This window comes from Lepisma saccharinum, chromosome 1, assembly GCF_977018435.1.
Source record: "Lepisma saccharinum chromosome 1, izLepSacc3.1, whole genome shotgun sequence".
Lineage (NCBI taxonomy): Eukaryota > Metazoa > Arthropoda > Insecta > Zygentoma > Lepismatidae > Lepisma > Lepisma saccharinum.
Window position 1 is genome coordinate 116,294,404 of NC_139229.1, and position 24,569 is coordinate 116,318,972.

The following is a 24,569-nucleotide window of genomic DNA, read 5'->3' on the forward strand; positions in this document are numbered from 1 at the left end:
GAGAATAATAAATCTTAAAGAAAATTACAGTACCCACTCAGTTCACACTGCCCTGCTTCGTACTTCAGAATTTTTCCTTCCCTTCCGCCGTATCCATATTGCTGCAGTTGCTACAGGCTTTGTAGCTAACTTCTCTCCAAAAAATCAACAACGTTAAACGTTAAGTATCTGCTTTCTCTATGTACAGTTTCCTTATTCATCATGAAATCAAACAGTTTGCACCTAAACAGGTACGAGCTTTTTACAGCGCTAAACAATTTTGCAACGCAGTAACAGACACACATAATGCAAAACAGCTGGCCGATTGATGTACGCTCCCTCCGCACGAGTTGATAATTCGGCTACTGCGCCACAGACACCGTTTATTTTGGCGAAAATGCACTAAGCAAAGGCAATATCAGGCATGTTTAAAACACCCGTCTCGCTTTCAGTTGCCCTCCTCACCTCCCCCCTTTATTCCCATGTCATGCTCGGGACAGAATCGGAGGGACAATATACCATCGAAATTTCCCCTTCCTAAAAAAAATCCCTCAATTTGCAATGATGTATGGGTTGCCTCGACTCTGTCACACGATCTCTAATGGAAAGGGTTTGCAACATTACATTTGCTAACACACCAATCGCTGCGTTCACGGCTTTCCTAAATGATGGAACCTCCCCTCGCACGGTGCCCAAGCCAAAAGACCCAATCAGCGTTCTCTACGCGACTGCTGAAACAGCGTCAGAGGGAACAAAACTCGAATTGTGCGCGCCCCGAGCGCGGCTCTGTCGACGCGGGTTGATATCACTGATCGCACGCTTCTCCACGACCTCTCTTGGTGAAGCGGCGTGGGAACTTTTGATGTTTCGAAGGAGATAGAGTTCAATGAATAAGTATAATAATAATGTTTTGCATTACAGATTTATTTGGGTGGGCACGTGCGAATGTGCGAATAGGCAGAAGCGCTACTGCTGCGCGCACGGCTAGTTGATCCAATATGGCCGCCATCTGATCCAGTTGTCGGTTGACAACCAGTGGCGTAGCGTTATAGTACGCCCATGCGCCCGGCGTTCCCTGATTTAAAATTTAAAAAATGCGTAAATGCTGTAAATATAAAGTAAAACTTGACTTATTTCATATATTTGACCTTCATGGCATTATATTAGTTATTTTTGGCGATCCGCTTGCAACGCTCCACTAACAACACTTTTTCTAGCATTTTTTTCAATGCCTTTCCTGGCCTGACGCCGGGCAGGTTCGGCGTAAAGGACTCTCTATTCCTTGCTGTCTATCTGGAGGAAAAGCTTGGACAGGCTTGGATCTCTACAGCACGCGCGCAAATGCTCTCTCGTACGCCAGCGTACGGAGCAGAGGACTACGTGATTGGTTCTAGGGTTCACGTGACCCTTCCTGCCTTCTAAAGCTGACGACAGCGGTAAAATTCTTACCCGGTTCTTCGCGCTCATGCCACTCGTGCTATGTGATGCTACAATACGCAATATTGACTGACGTAACTTTACCAAACTCAAATATACCATTTCTTAATGACCACTGCATTGTATAATTTATCGCATGAACAGCGATATGCATTAAAAAATAAAAGATCAACACAGTTTTTGTGAAATAAGTTGGTGAAGTCCTCGTGGTAGAAGTTCAGCTTGTGGCTGCTCTACCACTTAACCCGCAAAACTAGTTTTTTATTATTATTATTTTTTCGTTAGTATCTAACTGCTTAATATTTGGTGGATCATCCACCCACCTCCGTGTCAGAGTGTTTTGCACAGCGTGCCTAGACGACAGAAGTCCCTGGTTCGAATCTCGGCGTTAGCACGGGTGTTCTTTATGAGTGTCCCTTCATCAACTTCACAAATATCATCACTCATAGGCTATTCATATTCGCGAATAACCAAAAGTGGTAGAAAAGCGAAGTAAAATAAACCAAATCAATCAGTAGTTGGATCATCCACAACAATGACATCTACTGTTGTTCAGAGGCGCTTGTGATTCAGGTAGGTTTTCTAATTACTTGCGTCATACCGAAAAGTATAAAACACCCAAGTTCAAAACATTTGTTGCTCAGTGAGGCATCTCATTTTCTAGCTAAAACATGCATGGATGATCTTTTATTGAAAACCCAGCTGACTTCAGGCAAATAAACAATACATGTGGCGACTAATTCCATAAGTAAATTATTAAGCAAAAAAGGGCCGACCCTTCCTTCGGACTTGTCGTTCCCACCCGAAATGCCCATGCTACGCCACTGCTGACAACATACTTTTTTCTTAATCTTACGTAAAGAAGAGGTTGAGACATTTCACACTAAGATTTCTGCGGATTCAATTCCCAAGCACTTTCATTCGAATTCTGTTCCTCCCACTAAACAGATAAAACAGAGATTTTTACGATGTCCAAAAAGAATATATATAAAAAGAAGAAAAGGAAGGGGAAAGCACCATAGGCACGCTTTTTCTCTGCTCTCACTGAATGTCACGTAGGAACAAATGTAATTTCGCATTTCACTTCAGAATTCTGTGCTCGATCAGAAAAGCTTTCGCTGCCGGCTTGACATCTTGACAATCTGCTCATAGCACTTCCGAACCACAAATTTGGTTTTCCCGAATGATGAAATATGAGTCGGTTCACATGTGGTAGGGCGAAAACTACATGCGGATATATAAGAGCTAGAAACAAGTTTAACAACCAAATTAATAATAATAGATTTCAAAATTTCCATCTTGACACGTGTGAGTTAACTTTCCGAATGTATCACATAATCCCATTCATTTTGACTAAAAATATAGAAGAAACAAACAAAAGAATACCTCGGTTTTGTTATGCTCGACATTGTGGAATTTTCCTTGTCTCAGAGATATGAAATGCTTTCCAAAAATTCTCTCCGGAAGCTTTAGAATACTTTTTAATTGCTGAACGTAATATTATATTCTGTTTCCATCCTTAGGTCAGTGGCTAAACCTTTTGCATATTCAAAATAAGCTATTCAAGTTACTATATATTGTAAGATTAACATACCATACTAGCAGCTCTTCTAACCCTTTCTGTGTTAATTTGGTTTATCACACACTACCTGTGCAAATAAATAAATTTGAAATATCAAGATAAAACTAACTTTGCAAAATCAAATTGAAAGAATTAGTTGATTAATAAAGATAATAAAAACAATCTTTATGTGTCTATATGGTTATTAAGTAAAATTATATGGAAATATATTTACATCTTTAAAACACATTAATGATATACTAAATTTCCTAATGTTCCACAGATAGCTTACAATACTTAAAGTTACAAACTATAATTCAGCTACCACATATACAATGAGTAGATTGTAAGAAAAGTTAGTTTGGACTTTATGCATACTGTCGAAATGCCTACAAATGTTCATACCAGTAAACTCAATGTACTCTGGGTGATTTTTATCACCGAGTAAAATTATGAAAATTATAACAGTTTCACCCTGCTCTCTCTGCATACGGAATTGTCGTAGTATATACCAATATTAAATCATATGTCTGTCTATTACTGGGGCGACTAGTCTTCCTTGCCGCCAGTTTCCAACGCCTACGGATACTCAGAGATACTTAGTAAGGCAGATATAGGAAGACGGTAAATCAAAATAGGAGATGAACAGAAACAGGAGAAAGTGGGGAAACAGGTGACTGATTGGAAAATAGAGAGAATATGGAAGAAAAATCAAGTAAAAGGAAAATTGGAATAATGTAAGAGACAAAGAGAATGAAAAACACGCCAACAGGAAAGAAATAAAAGGAGATATATCGATAGCATGCAAGGGCGCCGACTTTCCAAAATGTCTGTGGGTGCATATCAATGGCGGTTAGATCTGTAATTATCAAGTATTGTATACTTTAAACAACTTACATGCACAATGATTGCAAGAGGCAATGATATTATCAACATGTTACTAAAAAAAATACCTCATTCATACAAATTAAAATGAAAAAATCTTCATAAATGCAAATAATTTTAATTGTATTGCAGAAAGAACTATTCAAGGATTTTGTTGTAAACAGAAACTACAAAATGACTAACTTTATGTACCAAATAATAATAATAATAATAATCATGACATGTTAACTTTCAATACAAAACACATTCCTTATTACGTCATTTGCACTTATGAATTTGTTTGCAATTTTGGTAATGTCAATATACTTCCATTGTTATTGTGGAGACTGCCTTTGACTTGGCCAGAGACAGGCAAGGAAGGGGGGAATGTGTTGCTTGATTACTTTTGCACAAACACATTTGAAACAATTATGTTTTAGACATTAGAAATTTTAACTTCCATCTCAATGTTTTAATTGCTTATTATTTTTTGATAATGGCAAGTGAGAAATATTTATTTTATTTTGTTTTTATCAAACTAAAAATCTTGTGGGTGCGGCGCACCCACAAGATTATTTATGTGGGTGCTCGAGCCCCGGAGCACCCACGTAGTCGGCGCGCATGATAGCATGACGGAGACTAAGGGACATACAGGACAAGACAGAGACGAGAAAGAAATAGAGAGAGAGAGGAATGGAAAGGAAGAGAGAGAGAGAGAGAGAGAGAGAGAGAGAGAGAGAGAGAGAGAGAGAGAGAGAGAGAGAGAGAGAGAGAGAGAGAGAGAGAGAGAGACGTACCAGATACCAACACAAAGAAGCACACATACATAGGCACTCTCTCAAAAATTGTGTCAATTCTCTAAGATTATAAGATTATGGCAGCAGCAATATTCATCAAGTGTAAAGCCTGAATCGCACGGCACTGGATTTCCAGTAGGAATGCCATAGTTGGTGCTGGACTGGCTACCCGTATGCTTGTTTTCGCCTCACACTATACTTGTTACCGTACTTTTCGGTAGACTTTTGTTCCCATAAGATATTGCGCAGAGCAGACAATCTGTAAAGATAGAAGAGCAATTTGAAGATTGTTATAGGAGAATTACTGCTTTGTGCTTTTATTAGAAATTAAAAAAGAAAAGTATGAACTAGAAATTGGCCCGAGAAAGATATGGTGATCAATGCGTACCGAACAAGCTTTTAATGAACTCGGGTATGCATATTCATACATGAGATTCGCACGATTCATTCACACACACACACACACTAATCAAACATTTACACAGACTATAATTTAATACACTTGTAATAATAAGGATTTTCATTTTCGGCTAATCATATTTGTCACGTACACATCTCATCGCTTTGTATAAATAGCTAAATATTAATGAACTGAACACGAATGCACTACACGTCATCTCTACTTTTTTTTATCGAGAAACTAAAACAGCCAATACTCGGAAACTACAGACAGAAAAAACCTCTCCTTTGTAAACTCACAGATTACCTTCACATGGCCAAACTTTGCTCTGATTGGCTGTTCCACAGAATCCAGTCGAGGAAAGCTGGTATTAATTAGAACATTGCCTATTCCTCAAAACCAGTCAAACAGCCAGCCAGGCAGACATCACTTCCGGTAAGGTAACCAGTTCAGCGCCAACTAACTAGATATCCAGTTGCGTGTGATTCGGCCTTAAATTACGAGTGTGGAAATGGTTTTGTCTGACACGTTCAAGAACTGAGCTATATTTTTCTTACCTGTCTCAATTGCTTAGATATTTAGAATTGTAAGATTCGAAATTACATTTTTGTTACAAAATCGTTTTATTATATTTTCTCTCTAGTGTTCATTCTAGAAAAGATTATTTATTGCATGATACTTTGCTTGTAGACTAACGTCATAAACAACGTGATCAAGAGGAGGGAACAATAATATTTATTTGGGGGAGATGACAGCCTGCTTTACTACACCAATAATTTTTAGTAATAAATTCCATATTTGAGATAACAGTCCGTTCAATTATAGAGTTTTTTCTTGTCTGTCTGGGAATGGCAAAGGGGAAACTAGCTGCTACTGTCCTCTCTGCGTCACTTCGCTAGTACGTTGTAGTTTTGCCTTTGCATTGCGTTAAAAAATATTCACTTCTTTTATTGGGTTGAATTGCATTATGTGGTTTGGAATTATTTAACTTTTGTGTAGTGAATTCAGGACGTCTTGTTTATTTTATGCATAGTTCTCGTAAATATTTTAAACATACCCTGTTAAAATTAATGATAATGAAAAACATAATAATATCTTGTATGTTATATATTTGTGTCTAATGGCTTATGGAAGTTCGGAACTGTTAAGGCAAATTTCTTCATTTCTTAACATTCTCAGCTATGTCGTAACTATATTTAGCAAACCTTGCATTTCATTTTATTACGATACAGTTTTAAAAAGAAGCAAACATTTAATTCTTTGTTACCCCTTATTCCGAACCTTTCCCTAATTCACCAGCCTCAGAGTCAAAAGTAAACTCTTTGCCGTGCCTTTTTGTATTATCTTCTTTGCAAATGAACTGTCAGCGTCAACAAATCGGGTTCTTTGTGCTGTCCGCATTAATTTTCGTCTCCTGGATCCAGGAAGCGTTGAAAAAGATCCGTTGCTAAGTTACAAACATCCCTTGAGGGTTTATCTGTGAAATCCAAAGAGTCTCTTTCTAAAGTCAAGGGGGGGGGGATGCGATTAAAAGAGATGAAAAATACTTTGAATTTTTCTTACCTCAGAGTATGAAGAGAGTGAGCTTAAAATTACTGTAAAAGTTTGTAAAGCTAATTTGGGATTCATAATGTACTTGCTGGAGAAATTTTCGCAGTTTTTTCACACTCTGTTTTCACCTAGAATACTACTACTTTATTATGCATCATAACCATTGAAATAATTCTCTTCTTTACCAGAAAGAAATATGTTTTTCTGAAATTGATAAGTCAAGAAAAGCTGTTTGTCTGCCATCAGAATAAACAAAATAAAATAATAGAGAAACGTTTCTCATTAAAACAAATGTTTGAGGAAAATAATAAATGGATTATATCTCTTGTCAAATCTTCCAAACTAACAATTGATAGAAGGGGAAAAGCAATAGGTTATTCATAATTGAAACATAAGATATAAGTAACATAAATAATTTTCTTCATCACTGGATTATATGGAAGAGGTACAATAAAATGTGTAATGTGAATGTGAGGCAAAAAGCAACAGATCGTTCATCATTTGAAGGTAGGGTAAAATTGCGTAACAGATTATTTGTTATCATGGGAAGGTAAACAGGTTAAGCCTATTCTGCAAAATGATTCTTGTTACAGTTCTTAGAGAATCTAAGAAGATTCTTCATATCTGACTAGTAACATTTGTCGAGTATACGATAGTGTAATAGGAATTTCCATAGGGATTTTTTTATTGGAAAACTTACTCTTTAGCATTTTTAAACCCGAAGGTTTATTGCTGCAGCAACACAAGCCTTCTATCTGTCGCTATCATGGGCAAGATCAATCCAATATTTTCCATCCTTACCGATATTATTCAGGTCCATCTCATCGTTATCCCTCCATCTTCTTCGTCTTGGCCTTCCTACAGGTTTCTTACCATCAGGTTTCCCAACAAGAATCCTGTAAATTTTTCTTGCATCTCCCATTTGTGCCACATGGCCTGCCCATCTACGTCTTCTTGATTTAATTATTAGAATATCTGGATATGAATACATATTGTGCAGTTATAAATTATGTAACCTTCTCCGTTCACCTGTCTCCTCATCCCTTTTAGCTCCAAATATTTTCTAAGGGCTTTTTTATTGGAAGGGGGGTGTAAAATAATTGGGTATTGAGGTAATTTTCTTCCACATATACGATTTGTTGAAAAATCAAAGTTTAGTTTCTCATAAAGGCGTTTACATAATAATAATGAATATTACTGAAGAAGGTCATTTAATGGTTTTCATTTGCTTATCTTATGTGAAGCAATGTACGCGTAGAACATCAATGGAATTATAGCTTGTCGGGATTGTGTCTTCCAAATGGCTTCTCCACGGAGCAGATCTGTGGAAACGAAGACGAAGAGTCCCTTCTGAAAAGGAAGTCGTTTTGAAGGCGTAAGAGAAGGGAAGGATTTCGACTCGGAGGAACGAAAATCTCGTAATCTGGTAGAGGGACATTTCCTTCCGAGCAGAACGGGAGAATCTATTTGGAAGACTGTCACAGGAACGAGAACCTTCCTGGATGTAGACTTGCCGATAGTTCCGATTTATTAGTTTTCTGGCTACCACGGTAATTTGTCAAGCATGGAGCATTATGAATGGAAGTATTGTGTCGGGTCAATAGGAGTTAGTTACCAGTTACTATCCCTTACTAGTTTGGCCTTCTGTGGCCATGTGTTCGGACTTGCTATTTCACCTCCAAAGGTTACAGTAGATTCGAACTGTGACGGACATGGCCATTCCATTCTTGTCTTTATAATCATCATTCATCTTCATCGTAGTGATTCATTTTGAGGGATGGAAAAGCGTCGTTAATTGATCAATATGCAAGTATCGGTTGACCACCACTTACGTTTACTACGGAATGTAGTCATTCAATCCATTCAGTTGATCCCTCTACGACATGTCATAATATTATCTATAATTATAATTTTTGTAGTTCTCTTACTTTACGTCGCTTTTTACCTTGCTAGACTAATCGCAGCGACGAGGATGACGATAATAAGGTGAAATTCATGAAGGAATATTCACAAAGGCAGAGTTACCCACCCCCCTCTAAGGCCAATGGCGAGTCCCTCCACATCATATCATAATCCTCATAAAGTATTTAGTTACGACAGCATATCCTATTACTGATAATCACTATTTTGAGCTTTACTTTACTGAACGCTTTACTTGATCTGCCCCCCCACCAATTCTTCCTTTTCTTCGTCTAATGGATTACCTAAATGAATTACTATGGAAATATATTCCGTTCCACCCACCTCATCGCATATATTCAGCATGGTGCCACTTTTATTTTAGAAAAATATATACATGTTGAAATTTATATTATTTCAATAAAACCCCCCTTCCCTCCCAAATTTTGATGACGCGGTTTGAGCTATTTTCCCCCTCTCCTGTTGGCACCCCTGCATAAAGGATTACCTACCGTATGTCTAAACCGGGACCCGAATCCAGTCAACTAAACCACTCCACCCACTCGGCCACCGAACTGGCAGTTTTCCTTTTTGTTTCAACCTTACTATCAGTGCCGGATCTACAAATCTTGCCCCCCCGCAAAATATTACCAAAGACCCCCTTCTACCTATTTACCTTTACACACACACACACACATTATATATATATATATATATATATATATATATATATATATATACACACACATCTATATATGTACACACATACATACATACACACATACATACCGGGTGGCCAGAATTAAAGTTACCTAACTCAGAGCCCTCTGTAGCCTGTTTGAGGCACCGTAGAACTCTGACATTTGGTGAATCCACTATGCAGACCATGGGGAAGAAGATGGTGATAAAAAAAAAATAGTTCAATTTTCCACCACCAGGTTGAAATGTGGCTCTGTACTTCCATGATGGGTTGTAATAATGACGTAAACTGCTCCAATTGCGTATGGATTTGCCTTTACCTTGCAATCTTGCAATAAACGAGATATTATTTTCTCGCAACTTCCAGCTACTAACAAATGTCTTTCTAATTAATAACTCAGCTAAATCACTTAACGTGATTATTTGTACAACCCATCATGGAAGTACAGCGCCACATTTCAACCTGGTGGTAGAAAAAAATGAACATTTCTTTTATCGCCAACCTCTTCCCCATAGTCTGCATAGTAGATTCACCAAATGTCAGAGTTCTACGATGCCTAAAACAGGCTACAGAGGGCTCTGAGTTGGGTAACTTTAAATCTGGCCCTCCGGTACATATATATATATATATATATATATATATATATATATATATATATATATATATATATATATACACACCCATACATATATAATGTGTGTGTGTGTGTCTGTGTGTGTGTGTGTGTGTGTGTGTGTGTTTAAATTATTGACATCATGTTGACAAAGTCACATATAACGGCCAAGAGGGTGATTCGAAAGTCCCTTAACACCCCTTATAAAAAGTAAAGAAGTTAGGTTGGGTACAATTGGTCGATAGAAACATGTTAGTCTTAGGGAAACTACATTGGTGTGTTCTAAGCAGGTGTCTGCCATATTGCATTCAACTCATTTTTTTTTAAACGGGTGATGTGATATACAGGGTATCTATAAATTAGTTATACAAAAGTAATCGTTAATTGTGAAGAAAGTGTATGTGTAACAGAAATGGTTTATACATAAATGAATACAACATATCTTCAAGTTTATTGTCGCACGTTGTTAGTTTCAGACGCAGGCACTGGAGCCGTGAGCGTTTGTTTATCTTACACAAGTACCGACTTGGATTGGTCGTGGTGGAACGATTACGTGGCCACCTCGTCGACGTTGCTGGAAAATAGGGGAAACAAACACACGTTCTCTAATGCAACCCCAGATAGAGAAATCCATGGGGGCAATCAAGCGAACAAGGTGGCCACTTATTCGTTCCACCACGACCAATCCAAGTCGGTACTTGTGTAAGATAAACAAACGCTCATGCCTTTAGTGGCGGCGTCTGAAACTAACAACGTGCGACAATAAACTTGAAGTTCAGTTAAAAAAAGGAACGGGAATTTGGCTGGTAAAAGTCCCACATTCGAGGTATCGAGAATGCATCTTGTCCGTAGGATTGCAGCACTGTACTGAATGGCCACGCAGAGGGGTAGAGTAATCTATCCATCAGTTTGCGCACAGCAGCTGTATACGTTAGTTGAGTTGACGAGTGTCCTGCAATTTGCAGAATGGAGACAAATATCGAACAAAGAATTTGTTTGAAATTTTGTGTTGTAAACGGACTGTCGTGTGCTGAATCGTTGAAAATGCTACAAAAGGCCTTTGGTGATTTGTGTCTGTCGAAAACATAAGCGTATGCATGGTACAAGGCTTTCAAAGAAGGCAGAGAAGTTGTTGCTGATTTGTGCCGTTCTGGTCGACCTTCCACGTCCACGGCTGACGAAAACGTCGAGAAAATCAGGACAATAGTGCTTGAAAACCGGCGTGTGAGTGTGAGAGAAATGGCTCGTGAACTTGACAAATCACACATGTCCGTTCACAACATTTTGACTGATGTGTTAGGCATGAAACGCGTCGCGGCACGACTTGTTCCGAAGGAGCTGAATTGTTGAAGACATGATTTCACGAGCCTCTAGTGACTCAACCTTCATGAAACGCATCATAACTGGTGATGAGACATGGGTGTATGAATATGACATGCAAACAGGTCAACAATCTTCGGAATGGCGCTTCGAAAATGAACCAAAACTCAAAATACCACGCCAAAGTCGCTCAAAAATTAATGTCATAATTGATTTCTTTGATTATCGTGGTGTTGTGCACTCAGAATTCCTTCCAGCGGGACAAACTGTGACCGTTATGAGGCGTCTGCGTGAGAATGTTCGCCGGAAAAGACCAGAGTTATGGAAAAACAATTCTTGGGTTTTGCACCACGGTAATGCGTCTTCGCACACGTCGACTCTTGTTCGCGAGTTTTTGGCCAAGAACTCACCACATGTCCTCGCTCAAGCCCCATATTCTACAGATATGACTCCGTGTGATTTTTTTCTCTTTTCGCGACTCAAGTTACCACTTCGGGGAAGGCGTTTTGAATCAATTGAATCCATTAAAGGAAATTCGCAGAAGGAACTCATGGCGATACCGTCTTCTGCGTTTGAAAAGTGTTTTGAAGACTGGGTTAAGCGTTGACATATGTGTGTTGCATCTGATGGGACCTATTTTGAAGGCGACAAAATAAATGTTGATAATTAATCACGTATTTTTTGTTTTATTCACAAATTCCGGGTACTTTTTGTACGTAGTAGTATAAACCATTTCTATTACACATACACTTTCTTCACAATTAACGGTTACTTTTGTATAACTAATATATATAAACCCTGTATAAATATGGCACTGTTTGCCCTGGAAAATGATACATTTGTTACAATCATGCAGTCATAACTTTTTCCTGATTAAAGATAGGTTGAAGAAACCTTCACCACTGCATTTCTCGTGAAATTCTAGCCTGATTTGATTCTAGTCTGACTGCTACGCGGGAAACCCCGGGTGGGTGATCTAAGGTAGGAATTTTTCCGGCTTTGTCCCCACATAAAGCGGCTCTAGGGCCCACCCAGCCTCAAATCAAATGGTATCCGGGGGAAAGGGGTATAGGCGGCCGCAGCGTGGTGCTGATCACATCACCTCCAAGATTGCCGACATCGAAAAATATGTGGGGCCCATATACCCTAAATGTGCCTTCATGGCACGGTGCTATATGCACAGGGAACTTTACCTTTAACTATATATATTGTATTCGTTTCTGTACCCCTGAGTAACTACTTTGATTTTTTACATACGCAAACCCTCTACTATGTCAATGGCTGAGGGCCTCCTAAAGGCTTACTTGTCTCCGGGCACCCCGCACTGCGAGGTTTTGCGGCTTGTAGATCCGGCACTGCTTACTACACATACGTATTTATATTCTTCACATTACATTTAACATTATATTAGCTTTGCTTCAACCCATTCGACTATTATGGTTCTTCTTCCTCATTTGTATTGGTTGTATATCTTCTTTCATTTTCAGAGAGCACACTTACCTGCTGTATTGGTCAACGTTTCCATTTACTTAGGCCGACAACGTTTACTTCGGTTCAAGAAAAGACTACTGCCTGTTGGTGCCTTTCGTTTACACAACCCTTTGACCAGGCACGTAGCGAGGAGGAGAGCTAGGGGGGCTGAAGCCCCCGGAAATCCTACAAGTATCTAATTTAAATTATTTTTATTGTTATTAACAGAAATAAAGTTATAACCACAGTAAAAACTGCATCACATCGTAAAAAGTTTAGTGTATAATAGAGGAACCAGGTTATATTTTTATATTCTAGCATTTAATAATAATAATAAATGGATCCACACCTTCCAAAACTTATAGTTTTCTTTTTGAGAGGTCACAGAATATAAACTTTATGAGTAAAATTTATCAGTAACTGTTACAGCCTTTTTTGGAACGATTGTGTAAAAGTTAATAACAAAATACAATAACTGTGAGTTTCAGTAGAATAACTGCACAAAATATAAGAAAAATAATGTTAGATATTCACTGATACGGTGGATCGAGTAGTAAAGTCTTTCCATTTATGTAAAAAAATGGATTGAAATTAGTATATTTTTAATAACTTATAATAGTTATTATTGTAAAATAACAATTATTATTGCCATTATTATTTGTGCTAATCAAGTTTTATCTATGGCCTGATCCCCTCTAAAAAAATATTTCTGGCGACGCCCGTACTGATAAAGGATGACCCCCCCCCCAGAAATTAAATTCTGGCTACGGGGCTGCCTTTGACTTATTTCCGCCCGTTACATAAGGATTCAGCTATCAAACGTTCTCGTGGCATTCTGTCGTGTCTGGATTATTGAATTGAGGAGAAATTAATTTGAAACGCTTCCCTCATTATTCCCAATTACGCAACGACTCAAAGGAAGAGCTCTTCACAACTTCTTTGTTCTTGTCGGTTAGCATTTCGTGCCGTCGTTCACCAATTAGGAATAATAATTTTGCGGCTTCTCGAATCACTCCAGTCGTCTGAAACTGCCAAGAGTATTTGACAGAACCTTGGCATGTTTAATAACGTAATTACTAACTCTTGAAAATGAGGTTCGGAGGAAATCACGTGGCTTTCATTGTTATCGAGTACTGTTGTTCGGTGAAAGTTTTTGTCTTCGGACGCATTTTTTAAAGATATAGTTTCGTTCCATTGTCAGCACGTTGAATAACTAATTCCCCATTAGTGTCAACAACGTTCCCCGTCAAACATCTCTGTTCCAAAGTGAACGTCCGACCGACTGAGTAGTAAAAATAAACAGGCTTCCATAGCTACACGACGCATTGTGTACAACAATCAGTAAAATGTTATCTCGCCAAACACCACGGAACATTTTCTCTAGTTATTTAGGTGTATCCACAGAATGGATAAACTCTATACAATGACAGGCGAATGAAGGTAAACCCAAAGAAATTTAAAGTTATGCATGTATCAAAACCAGGAAATGGGAAGGGGTGCAGTTAGAACAGGTGGATAGATATGAATATATGGGAACAATAATAACAGCAAGTGGCAAGCACACACAAAAATAAAAGAATTTTAAAACAAATGTACTAAAATAAAATAAAATAATGTAAAATGTTTGAGCAGAACTGAAGAAGAAAGAAAGCCAAGTGTTGCAAGGAAGACCAGTTGGTAAAAGAGGAACAGGACACCGAGAATGGTGATAATGATATTTGTCAGAGATGGCTACCAGAGGAAAAACATTATCATTTTATTTTTTTTCCTTGATAATGGCTGAACTGAAGGACACTGATGCCTATCAGCACGAAGGAAAATAAAAAAAGAAGATTCATGGGTAGCGTTCGTGTAACGGACTCATGCCTGGTGTGAATCGTATTTTGTAAGCAGAAGGGGACAGTGCAACCGAGAATAAAGGCCATGTGGATGATAATGACATTATGGATCGTGGTCCCTTGAGGTATTGGTGAACCGATGTGCGGGAAGGATGGGGAACAACTCGCGACTCACGCTCCTGCACGCGAAAAGCATTGACTAGAGCCATTCAACAAGGGAATTTCCAACCACACCCTTACAACCTGGACTTGGCTCCAAGCGATTACCCTATCTAAATCAAGAAGGTTTGTTGTGTACCCGGCGCTTCGTAAGCAACGTGGAGCTCGTCGATAGAGTTGACAAATGACTGCTTACATACACTATGGTGGCGCCGTTCCTTGGCAGGGGATTAGTGGTAGGTTGAATTTTGGTTGCCATTGGATGCAAAGTTATGTATGTTAGGTTTCGATGTGATAAAAATTATATTTATATTAACTTCTGTTTCTTTAACCTTGGTCAGACCAGAAGGCACAGTTTCCGCCACTGCGTAATTTGTTGTTGCCAAAAGCATGTTTAGTTCAAAGCTCCAAACATGAAGTCTGACCGTTCTGCTACGAGTACAAGAGTCCTTTGACATGGCAAGCAAAATGTGATAAGTTATTCAAGCAAATTCATCTGAAATAGCTGCTCCCTCTGTGTGGGTTGCCTTCCTCTTCCGTCCGATGTAAATGTGGCTACCAAGTGTTCAAATTCCACCCCAAAAGGTAGGCGCCATCTGGTTGGCATAGAAGAAACCACATGCTGTATACAGACAGAAGGAGGGAAAGAGAGAAGGAAGTGAGAGATAGAGAAGAAAGAAAGAACTGACAGAGAGAGAGGGAGAGAAGAGAAAGAAGTAAACGAGAGGGAGAGGAGGAAAAAAGAGGCGAGCGAGAGAGACAGAAGGAGAGAGAGAGATAGAGAGGGAGAGAAGGAAGAGAGAAGTAGAGAGAAAAACAAGAGAGAGGGGAGAGGAGAAAGAAAGAGGCGAGTGAGAGAGAGAGAGAGAGAAGGCGAGAGAGAGAGAGAGAGAAAGAATGAAGCAAGGGAAAGAGAGAAAGAAAAGGGGGAGACAAAAGCGAAAGAGAAAAATTAGGTGAAATAAAGAAACGACATAGAGAGAGAGTGGGCGAGCAAGGAAGAAGAAGAAGATGATGTTAATAAGACAGAAAACGAGATAAAGAAAACAGAAAAAGAAATAATTGAGTAAACAAGATGAAAGAGGAATCAAGACAGAAAAGAAAGCATAAAGACAGAAAAGAAAGCATAAAGACAGAAGGAAAGAAACATGAGAAATACAGAAAGGAGAAAAGAGATTGAAATAGAAGGAAGAAGTGTCTAAGCCATTTTCCTTCTTCCAAGAAGAATAAGTTACCCCTTAACCATCCTTTCGGGTGCTTATGCTCCCCAATCTTCCCTCTCGAAATCCTATGACTACAATCACCTGAAAATCAGTGAATAAGTTTTTCAGTCCTGTTTAGTTCCAGCAATCAGCCCACTCCTTCTCCGAGAGCAACTCGAGAAAACAAAGTTTGTCTTTCGTCTGTTTCCCGCCCCCTAATCATTGCCCGAGGCCAGAATCCAACTTATTAAATATGTAGCTTGGGCTTCCTTAATCAGGCGAACGGCGTTGTGATTTATTAAATTCTTTCTCTTGTCAGCGAACGAGAGTTTCGGATGCGTAACGAGCAAGCGGAAGTATTTTCAATTTCGCGTCGGCGAGGGTTTGAAAGTTCCGAATAATCACGAATTAATGCGAAAGATAAATCGAAAAGTTGAATCTCTTGTTGGTTTTTATTTCATTGTTATGCACTGCAGAAGAGAAGAAGTAGGGAGTGCTTTTGTTTTGATATTTTCTCTTTTAAAGAACCGAATTTAGAGGTGTATTTCTAGGGCTTGAATGCTTTAGTTTCAATGATACTCTCATCATCGTAATCATCAATAAGCGTAGTGCCGTTACGAAGGTGTTGAGTGGTCGAATCATAACCTGGCCACCGTGTGTGTGTGTGTGTGTGTGTGTGTGTGTGTGTGTGTGTGTGTCGAAGAATTCGGGCTAAAGTTCTCTGTAGACATCGTGTTTCTTCGTGAGTGTTCATTCATCAATTTTACCTAATCATCATTCATCGTCATCGTCATGATTGATTGGAACATCTTCGCATCAGGACAGCAGTTCGAATAAAATTGCAGTGATTAATAAAAATAATTAGCTGTCCCGACGAAATCGGGGCATTTGGTAGCCTTGTATTAGGCGCCGACTTGGGGAGGCAAGGCACTTTCTGCCTACACAAAATTTATGCCCATCTTGCCCCCCTCAAATTTAGGCTACCTCAAGTTGGCACCTCTGCTTGCATCCATTCTTAGAAAACTAAAATTATGATTGATGTATTTTATTTCTTTTACTGCACCTTTTTGGCCAATTTTGGCTGAGGCTGAGGATGCATATGATGAAATTGTTGAAGGGACATTCGCAAAGAACACTCATGCAAAGTCCGGGATTCCGGAGAGTGGTGCTGATGACCACTTCCAGAGACCGAGAATGTGCTGAACCCTACTTCCAGGAGGCGTCCGCAGATCGGTGTTTTATTTTCTTGACCTTTGAGGCGAGTGATTACGTCAGATCTCCTGGATAAGGAACGGAAGTTACATTTCGTTTATTTCAATTCATTCTCGTCGTTGCGATTGACGTAGAGATATAGAAATGCGACGTCAAAATAATTAAAAACTGTAATGAGAGACTTACAGAAATAAACTTTGAAACATAATTCAGCTTCTAGCTAGTGAGTAAGAAAGTGTAATTTTGGAAAATTGCCTTGCTCACTCCTTTTCGGGGAAAATTCTGCACAGAATCTTGCTTTAAGTATCCATAAATTTTGTCTGAACTGATTCTCTCTCTCTCTCTGTGTGTGTGTTTGCTGTTGTTAAACGCTTATTATTATTATTGCATAATTGTTATTTTCCTTTCCAGTTTTCCTGATCCATTGTGATGAACAGGAGTACAGGCTGACACGATACCTGATGGCCAACTACGACTCCTCCGTTCGACCAGCGGAAAACTCGTCGGAGCCTCTGAAGGTTATTTTCGGGCTGTCCCTGCATCAGATCATAGATGTCGTAAGTATCTGGACGTAGTTTATAGATAAGCAATGACATACAAAGAAAGCGACTATAATGTGTGTGAAATTTGTGGGTTTCATAACATATCATCATGTTTTCCAAACTCACATGTGCAATTTCTCCCTACCCATTCGGAGAGATCAGGAGAAGGGGAAAAATATATTGCATAGTAAAACATAGCAAGGCAATTCGTAACGGTTCGGTATATGGCTAACTCTCAAAATAACCCATTTGTAAACGACTTTTTCAAAAAATACGGCCACAACTTTGATTTTTAGTTTATAAATATATAGACTATGCATAACCGTTCTCTCAACCTTTCTTGTTGTAATGATGGCTATCTTGTAATCAAGGGTTTCTGGGCTCGATTTTTCATTGCGATACAATAAACTTGACTTTTTAAGAAGCAAGCATTTGTGTTGGATAACTTTATTTGATCTAGGAGAATTATTCTTATTGCAGAAGAGTAGAATATTTGGAATTTCACAGTCCATTTTCATCTTCCTTTTAACGTTTCCATTCTTTCTCTCTTGAAACTTTTTTAATTGCATCTCGTTGGTCCTATCGATTAATGTCAACAATTAACGGGAAAGTTGAAAACTTTCTTGAGAATTACTAAATTCGAAGATGTTTGGTCTTGTCAGTCAGCGAGACTCGTTACGCCATTTTTGCCATTCGGTTTCAGTCCAAGGTGGATCAAAGTCATTAATTAAAGAATGTTAGCTCGTTCTATTTCTAACAATTACTGTCATTTTAATTAGGAATTCCTTCATGCCTTTTTCTTCTCTGCTTTCTTGGTAACCGTAAAGACGCTCTGACATTTCATGTTTGATTTGTCGCTTAACCGTCAGGTCTTTGTTATTTGTTATTCGTAGCGTTTTATAACAAACGTTCACAGGAATACAATAATTAATTAACACAAGAACACAGATGATAAGATGAAACATTGTTATTGTAGTCTAACAATACACAGTCACAGCAACACGCACTCAGTCAGTAATGTAGCCGCCTCCATGTCAATGACCATCTGCCAACGTTGGGGAGGAGTTCGATGCCTCGCCTGTAGAACTGCTGTGTTTTCAGTATATGGCATTAGCCCCGTACACAGCACAAATTGTTTTTGAGTTGAAGAAACCAGTTAACCAAGTTTCAAGGGCAGCTTCATTAGGAAAGACTTCCTACTGCCGCACTTGATCCTCGGTTAAACTTGGTTAAATTCGAATCGAAGAGCAGAATGTGCCGGAAATGTTCAACTTTGTCCACTTGACACTCCATCTTGTTTCGTCCGCAAAATAGACCAAATGTGCTCATAACTAGAATACACTGTTTTTTCACGAACACAAAACTACAAACTAAGCAATAACAATGGAATAACGAACAACATACTCTTGGCAACGCAGTGTTGCCAACCCATAAGAAAACGCTACGAGTTATGCACCGACCCAATACTTCAACGCCCCACATGGGCGAAAATTTATTTAATTCATTGACGAAATTTCTGTATACTTTGCTCTTGTTCACTCTATCAAATGAGCCATTGGTAAAGAAAAGATCATATCTGATGCAGAAAGAACTGATCCAATTTCTAGTCGCCTCATGAACCTTGCCCTTCCTCTTACTGTGTCATACATCATCGTTGCCTTATTTACATTTTTTTTGGTGTTAGAAATCGCACATTATATCTTAGCAGAACCATGTTTTTCTTTTTTGTACGTGATAATTATGTTGATATTTTTATTAATTTGATAGTTTGGATTTGTCTTTTCCTGATTGTCAGTTCCACCACCAAGGGTTTGACAATGTTTAAGTTCATTTTGATGCAAGGATGGACGGACAGGACCGAAAACTGCAGCGAGAATTGGAATTTGACCGCCATTGGTGAATGGAACTCGCGGCCTCTGTATTACAACAGAGTTACGCTATGGTTATTGTTCCTTGGAGAACTTTCTTTGCTTGTCAGAGACCAAAATTATAAACTTCAATCTCTTCCTTAACTTAGCCGAGACGAACTTCTTTATTCATAGATTAAATATCTTCTTACTTTGAGGAGTTGTATTTAGCTTTCTCTTTGCTTGTCACTTTTATATATCCCTTTTGTTCTTGACAATTTATATATAGCTTTCTCGTCGTTTATCGGCGTTTTATTTATCTTGTTTCCTTGCTTTGATATTTACTTTCATATTTGCATTTTCCAGGGGGTCTCGGGCATGGATGTTCGTTTTTAGTCTCTTCATAGATTTTATCGTAATGCGATTAGCCAGAAGTGGTAGAAATGGGAAGTAAAACCAAATCAATCACCTTGTCATATTTAGATTGAAGCCTTTCCTTGCTCATCATATGTTTATTGATTTTCTTTTCTTGCTTGTCATTTTAATTTTTAACTTATTCTTGCTTTTCAGTTTTATATACCTTCTTTACTTGCTTACCTTATTTGTATTTTCTTTACTCGTCAGGATTCAGGATTTTATATTTTTTTCTTTGATTTTCATATTGATACGTTCCTTCCTTGGTGTTATACGTAGGCTATATGTGCATATCTTTTCCGTTACTCGTGAAACTCGTACTGAAGAAAGGAGCCTTGTGTGGACTTCAGTATTGAATTGGTGCTAGAAGCATGACAATGAGGAACCAAATCTGCTGGGAAACAGAAGACGCTGGGAGCAGACGGAATGTTGGCGGCAGGAGGCGGTATGAATCGCTTGGAAACGTCACGATGTGATGTTTACTCAATTATTGATGAGAAGAGGCTCCAGTTTGGATGCTGGATGAAAGGAGGAAGATGTAACCGCAGACGTGAGAACTCGCACAGAGGGGTGGAGGGGAGAGTTCAAAGTGAACAACGCCGCTCAGCACTCTCCGATATCTCTGTCCGTCTCCTTTTCCGATTTCTGTGTAATTCTGGGATTTCAAACTCTCATCGCTTCCCATACACATTATACTTCTGCCTGCTCCAAGGTGAAACATGTTGGAGCTGTGTTCTCGGCTCTTAGTTGTCATGTGTTTTCTGCAAGTTGAGAAATGGGAGTTTTATTGAGAACTTGCGACATCGAAAATGCCACTGGGTGGCGCTGGTACTTGAAGACAACCGTACCAATGGAGATATTCATAATGAAATGAACTGGCATTAAGTGTTTCACATGTTGCAGTTTTTAAAAAAATCTGTTCTTAGCACAATTTCAGCAAGGTTTCATTTGAGAGAGAAATTGAGATTTGACGATAAATCGGACACTTGCATTTAAACATGTGCGGATTATCAATTAGTTCTCAATGTAAACCCCAATCTTGTTCTCTAAATAAAAGTCTCAACTTGTCTCGAGACACGAAATAAAAGATACAACATTTCTTAAACTTCTTATTAAAACAAGCTAAACGTTAGGTATACCAAAATACGCTACATGGCAGAGTAAATTTGATTCAGGTAAAATTTTCTTTTAGTAGTTAATTTTCTAATAAAATTTAGAACTAGACGGGGCTCTCGACCAATAAGCCTCGCTCTCACCTCGATTCTAGAGACGTCTGATTCATCCTCGGTCCCGTCTCGACACGTCTAAGGTCTTATTCTCTAACCGATTTTTAAACGGTGGTCCAGGCACTATATCCGATTTCAAAAGTGAATTTTTGACTGTTTCTTTTAAATCTCAAATGTAGTACCTGGGATATAAAATCCCCTTAACAACATGAATTCACCGAGACGTTCGGAAATTGCAGTCTCTGGAACACACAACGTCAACGCAGTTTTTTCCTCCTCCACCACCAGAAAGACGCAGGTACAGGAAACTAGTGTTGCTATATAAGTTACTTCATACAGGAAGACCTTTGTATCTCACCGACAGATTGCTTCCTTTAGAAAACCGACTTATCATACACTAGATCCCAAAGTTCTAATCGTTTAACAATTAAATCTCACAAAACTGATTTTTTTAGTAACTCTTCTACTGTATCAGTGGTTAGAGACTGGAATGCACTCGCACATGAAACGAGAAAGTGAAATTCAATAGGTATCTTCAAACGAAGATTATTATAAAGTTTTATGGAGTGATGCTACATACTCTTATTCCTGGTTCGATTTTTTGGTTTTTGTCAAGTAATTAGTACATGTTTACTAAATATTTGTTGTAACCTGTTATGTATATAGACCTATGTATGAGTGTGTGTACATGTATATATATGCTTTATGTATTTCTTTGAATTACATATTTTTACTGCGGTTGGTTTGATGTGAAAGGTATATGTGTGATCGTTATTTTCAATGTTCATATATGAATCAGATTATGAATATGTATTATATTTGTATTGGGTTGAGTATAAGAAAAGGCATGAGCCTTAATCTCCGCCACCAAAATAAGAGACAAATAAATAAATAAACTTACAAGCCGACCCCCGTGGCGGAGTGGTCAGCACATCGCGCTACGACATCAGGGGTCTCGGGTTCGAATCCCGGCCTGGGCATGGATGTTTGTGAGTGTGCATTCATCAATTTCATCATCATCACTCATCCCTATCTTCGCAAATTAGACGAAAGTGGCATAAAAAGCGAAGTAAAATAAAGCAAATCAATCAAAACCAACTTACAAGTCATTCTAGTAAGCCACTGCCAGCACCATATCCCAGTATGGTCGCCTCGCTGGTCGAGAACGTTGTGGTTTGGCTCATCCACGATCTCGACACTTAAGGTTCTGGTTTAGAGTCCCGACTTGAGCATGGGTAGATGTTTCTTTATGAGTGTCAGTCAGGGTGCGAAATCCTGGGAGGGACAGGAGGATTTTCCTTCCACAAACAACTTGGCCTCAAAAATCCCCCCAAAAAACAATCGGGGGGGGGGAGTTTTTGTTATAACAAACAAAAGATAAGCAATTACTTTTAATTTGAATATAATTTATTAAGAATAATATCGAAAACACACACAAATTGGTGTAGTTGTGAGTTTTGAATGCATTCTCTCTCAAGAGATCATTAACAAATCTACACCAATATGCACAATTAAAGTAAAACAAGAATTCAAGAAAATTATAACTATGAAATCTAATTGATTTATATTAGCATAAAGCACAAACTAAACAAAAACTTACACATAATAAAACCACTTCAACTATTTCATAATGTATTAACATCTTTAACCAGTTACTAAAGGAATAAGTTAGCTGCTTTGCAATATCTGATATGTATAAAAGTAACAAATTAATTTCCTTTATGTAATTAAATAATAATAGTAGTAGTAGTAATAATAATATATTTTTAACTGGGTAATTTATTTTTACTTTTAATAATATACATATGTGGGGGAGGGGGTTTGTAGATTAAGAACTTTCTCCCCCCACCAGTTTTCAATGATTTCGCACCCGTCAGTTACAACTGAACATCATTGGTACTCTTTAACATTCAGAGATACGAAAGCAATGTCACGTACGAAAAGTACAAATATCCTAACATAATTTGGCAGAATCCTGTTAAATTCCAACAATACGAATCTGTATCGTTTCAGTGCGTCACGAAAACACCAGAAACAAATGAAACAGTCTCGTTTCAAGAAGTAATGGTCTTGAACCTGCTCAAAAATCTCCCTTGTTCCTTTTCTGAGTTAAATGTTATGTTTGCAAAAAAAAAAAATAATAAAAAATAAAAATATTTATCGAATGTGCTAATGGGGTAAATGCCATTGTGAATATCCTCTATAATACCTTGGGCATAATGCTGAGGCCTAAAGTTAAGGCCTACTCATTTTGAAACCCTCAGGAATTTGAAAATTCTATATCCTCATCAGCGAGAAAATATAATTGTAAGATTTGCAGCTTGTTTTCTGTTTTCACATTTCGATAATTTTAAGTGCCATTATCTGTTAGATGGTCATTCAAATCGTGTTTCATTATAATAACAGTAACATCAGTCGTGCAATGGTTGAGCTGTATTTAAGAAGAAATGTACATGATAGGATATTAAAAAATACTAGTAGTTACTGTTCCAGAATTATAAATATTTTAGCCAAGATTTGTCATGAGCCAGATGATTGGCAGAGAGCGTTTAGTAATAGACTGTTGATCTCGCTACAGAGGTTTCAAAGTTCGAGTCCCTGCATGGGTGTTCTTTGTGAGTGTCCCTTCATCAATTTAATCGAATAATCACTCATTCTCACCGTCGTAATTAGCCAAAGGTGGCAGAAAAACAGACGAAAATTCAAATGCAAATTTGTCATGCCAGAATAGCTTTTCTTAGTTGAAATTAAGTTGCAACACTCCAAAGTCTTGATGAAAATAAAATAAAATATATATCATATAAGGTGTGTTATAAGGGCTGGGGTGGTCTCCCCCTTCCCCGTTAAAACCCAATACTGATCGTCACAAATATTTCAGAAAAAACTACTGGAACAAGTATCACCATTTGATACGTGTTCCCCCATAAACAACGCCTTACGCTTCATTCTCTCCTTGTTGCTGGTCTTTTTGATAATTTACTATAGTTGAATTTTTGAGATCGTGAAGTACCTTTTTACTTCACAGGACGAGAAAAACCAAATCCTGACTACCAATTGTTGGCTGACTCAAATCTGGACCGACCATCACCTCAAGTGGAACGCATCAGACTTTGCTGGAATCAAAGTGATCAGAGTACCTTTCCACAGAGTATGGAAACCGGACACCATATTGTACAACAAGTAAGTATGATTTATGGTACCATATTAGATTTGCTTGAAACGATCTGCTCCTGAGAGAGTATGCTACACGAGTCACAGGGCGCTGTCGCATGTTGCCCACATTTATCAGGCCTACTACTAACTAAAGTACAGTCGGTGGCAAAGTTAACGATATGAAAATTATTCAGTCATTATCGCTAACGCTTTTGGAGCTTTTTAGGGTGCTACTCAAGAAACGCTGGAGGAAATATCTTGATTATTCTTCCGCGAAGGTCAACTACTTGTATCAGGAGGAAAGAAAAACTTAATTACAAGGGCGAAACTGATGGATCTGTTAACTAATAGCTCAACACAAGGTAAATAGAATAGAACTGGCACC

General features: G+C 38.3%; 1 protein-coding gene across 1 annotated transcript in view; it reads left to right on the forward strand.

Annotated features, from left to right (window-relative positions):
* LOC145986913 (neuronal acetylcholine receptor subunit alpha-7-like) overlaps nucleotides 1-24,569 on the forward strand; it is a 98,423-nt gene that overhangs the window by 42,734 nt on the left and 31,120 nt on the right. Inside the window, exons 2-3 of the mRNA XM_083121381.1 lie at nucleotides 17,414-17,559; nucleotides 24,057-24,211. Of these exons, the coding sequence (XP_082977507.1) occupies nucleotides 17,414-17,559; nucleotides 24,057-24,211 (301 nt within the window). The remainder of the gene's footprint in view (nucleotides 1-17,413; nucleotides 17,560-24,056; nucleotides 24,212-24,569) is intronic.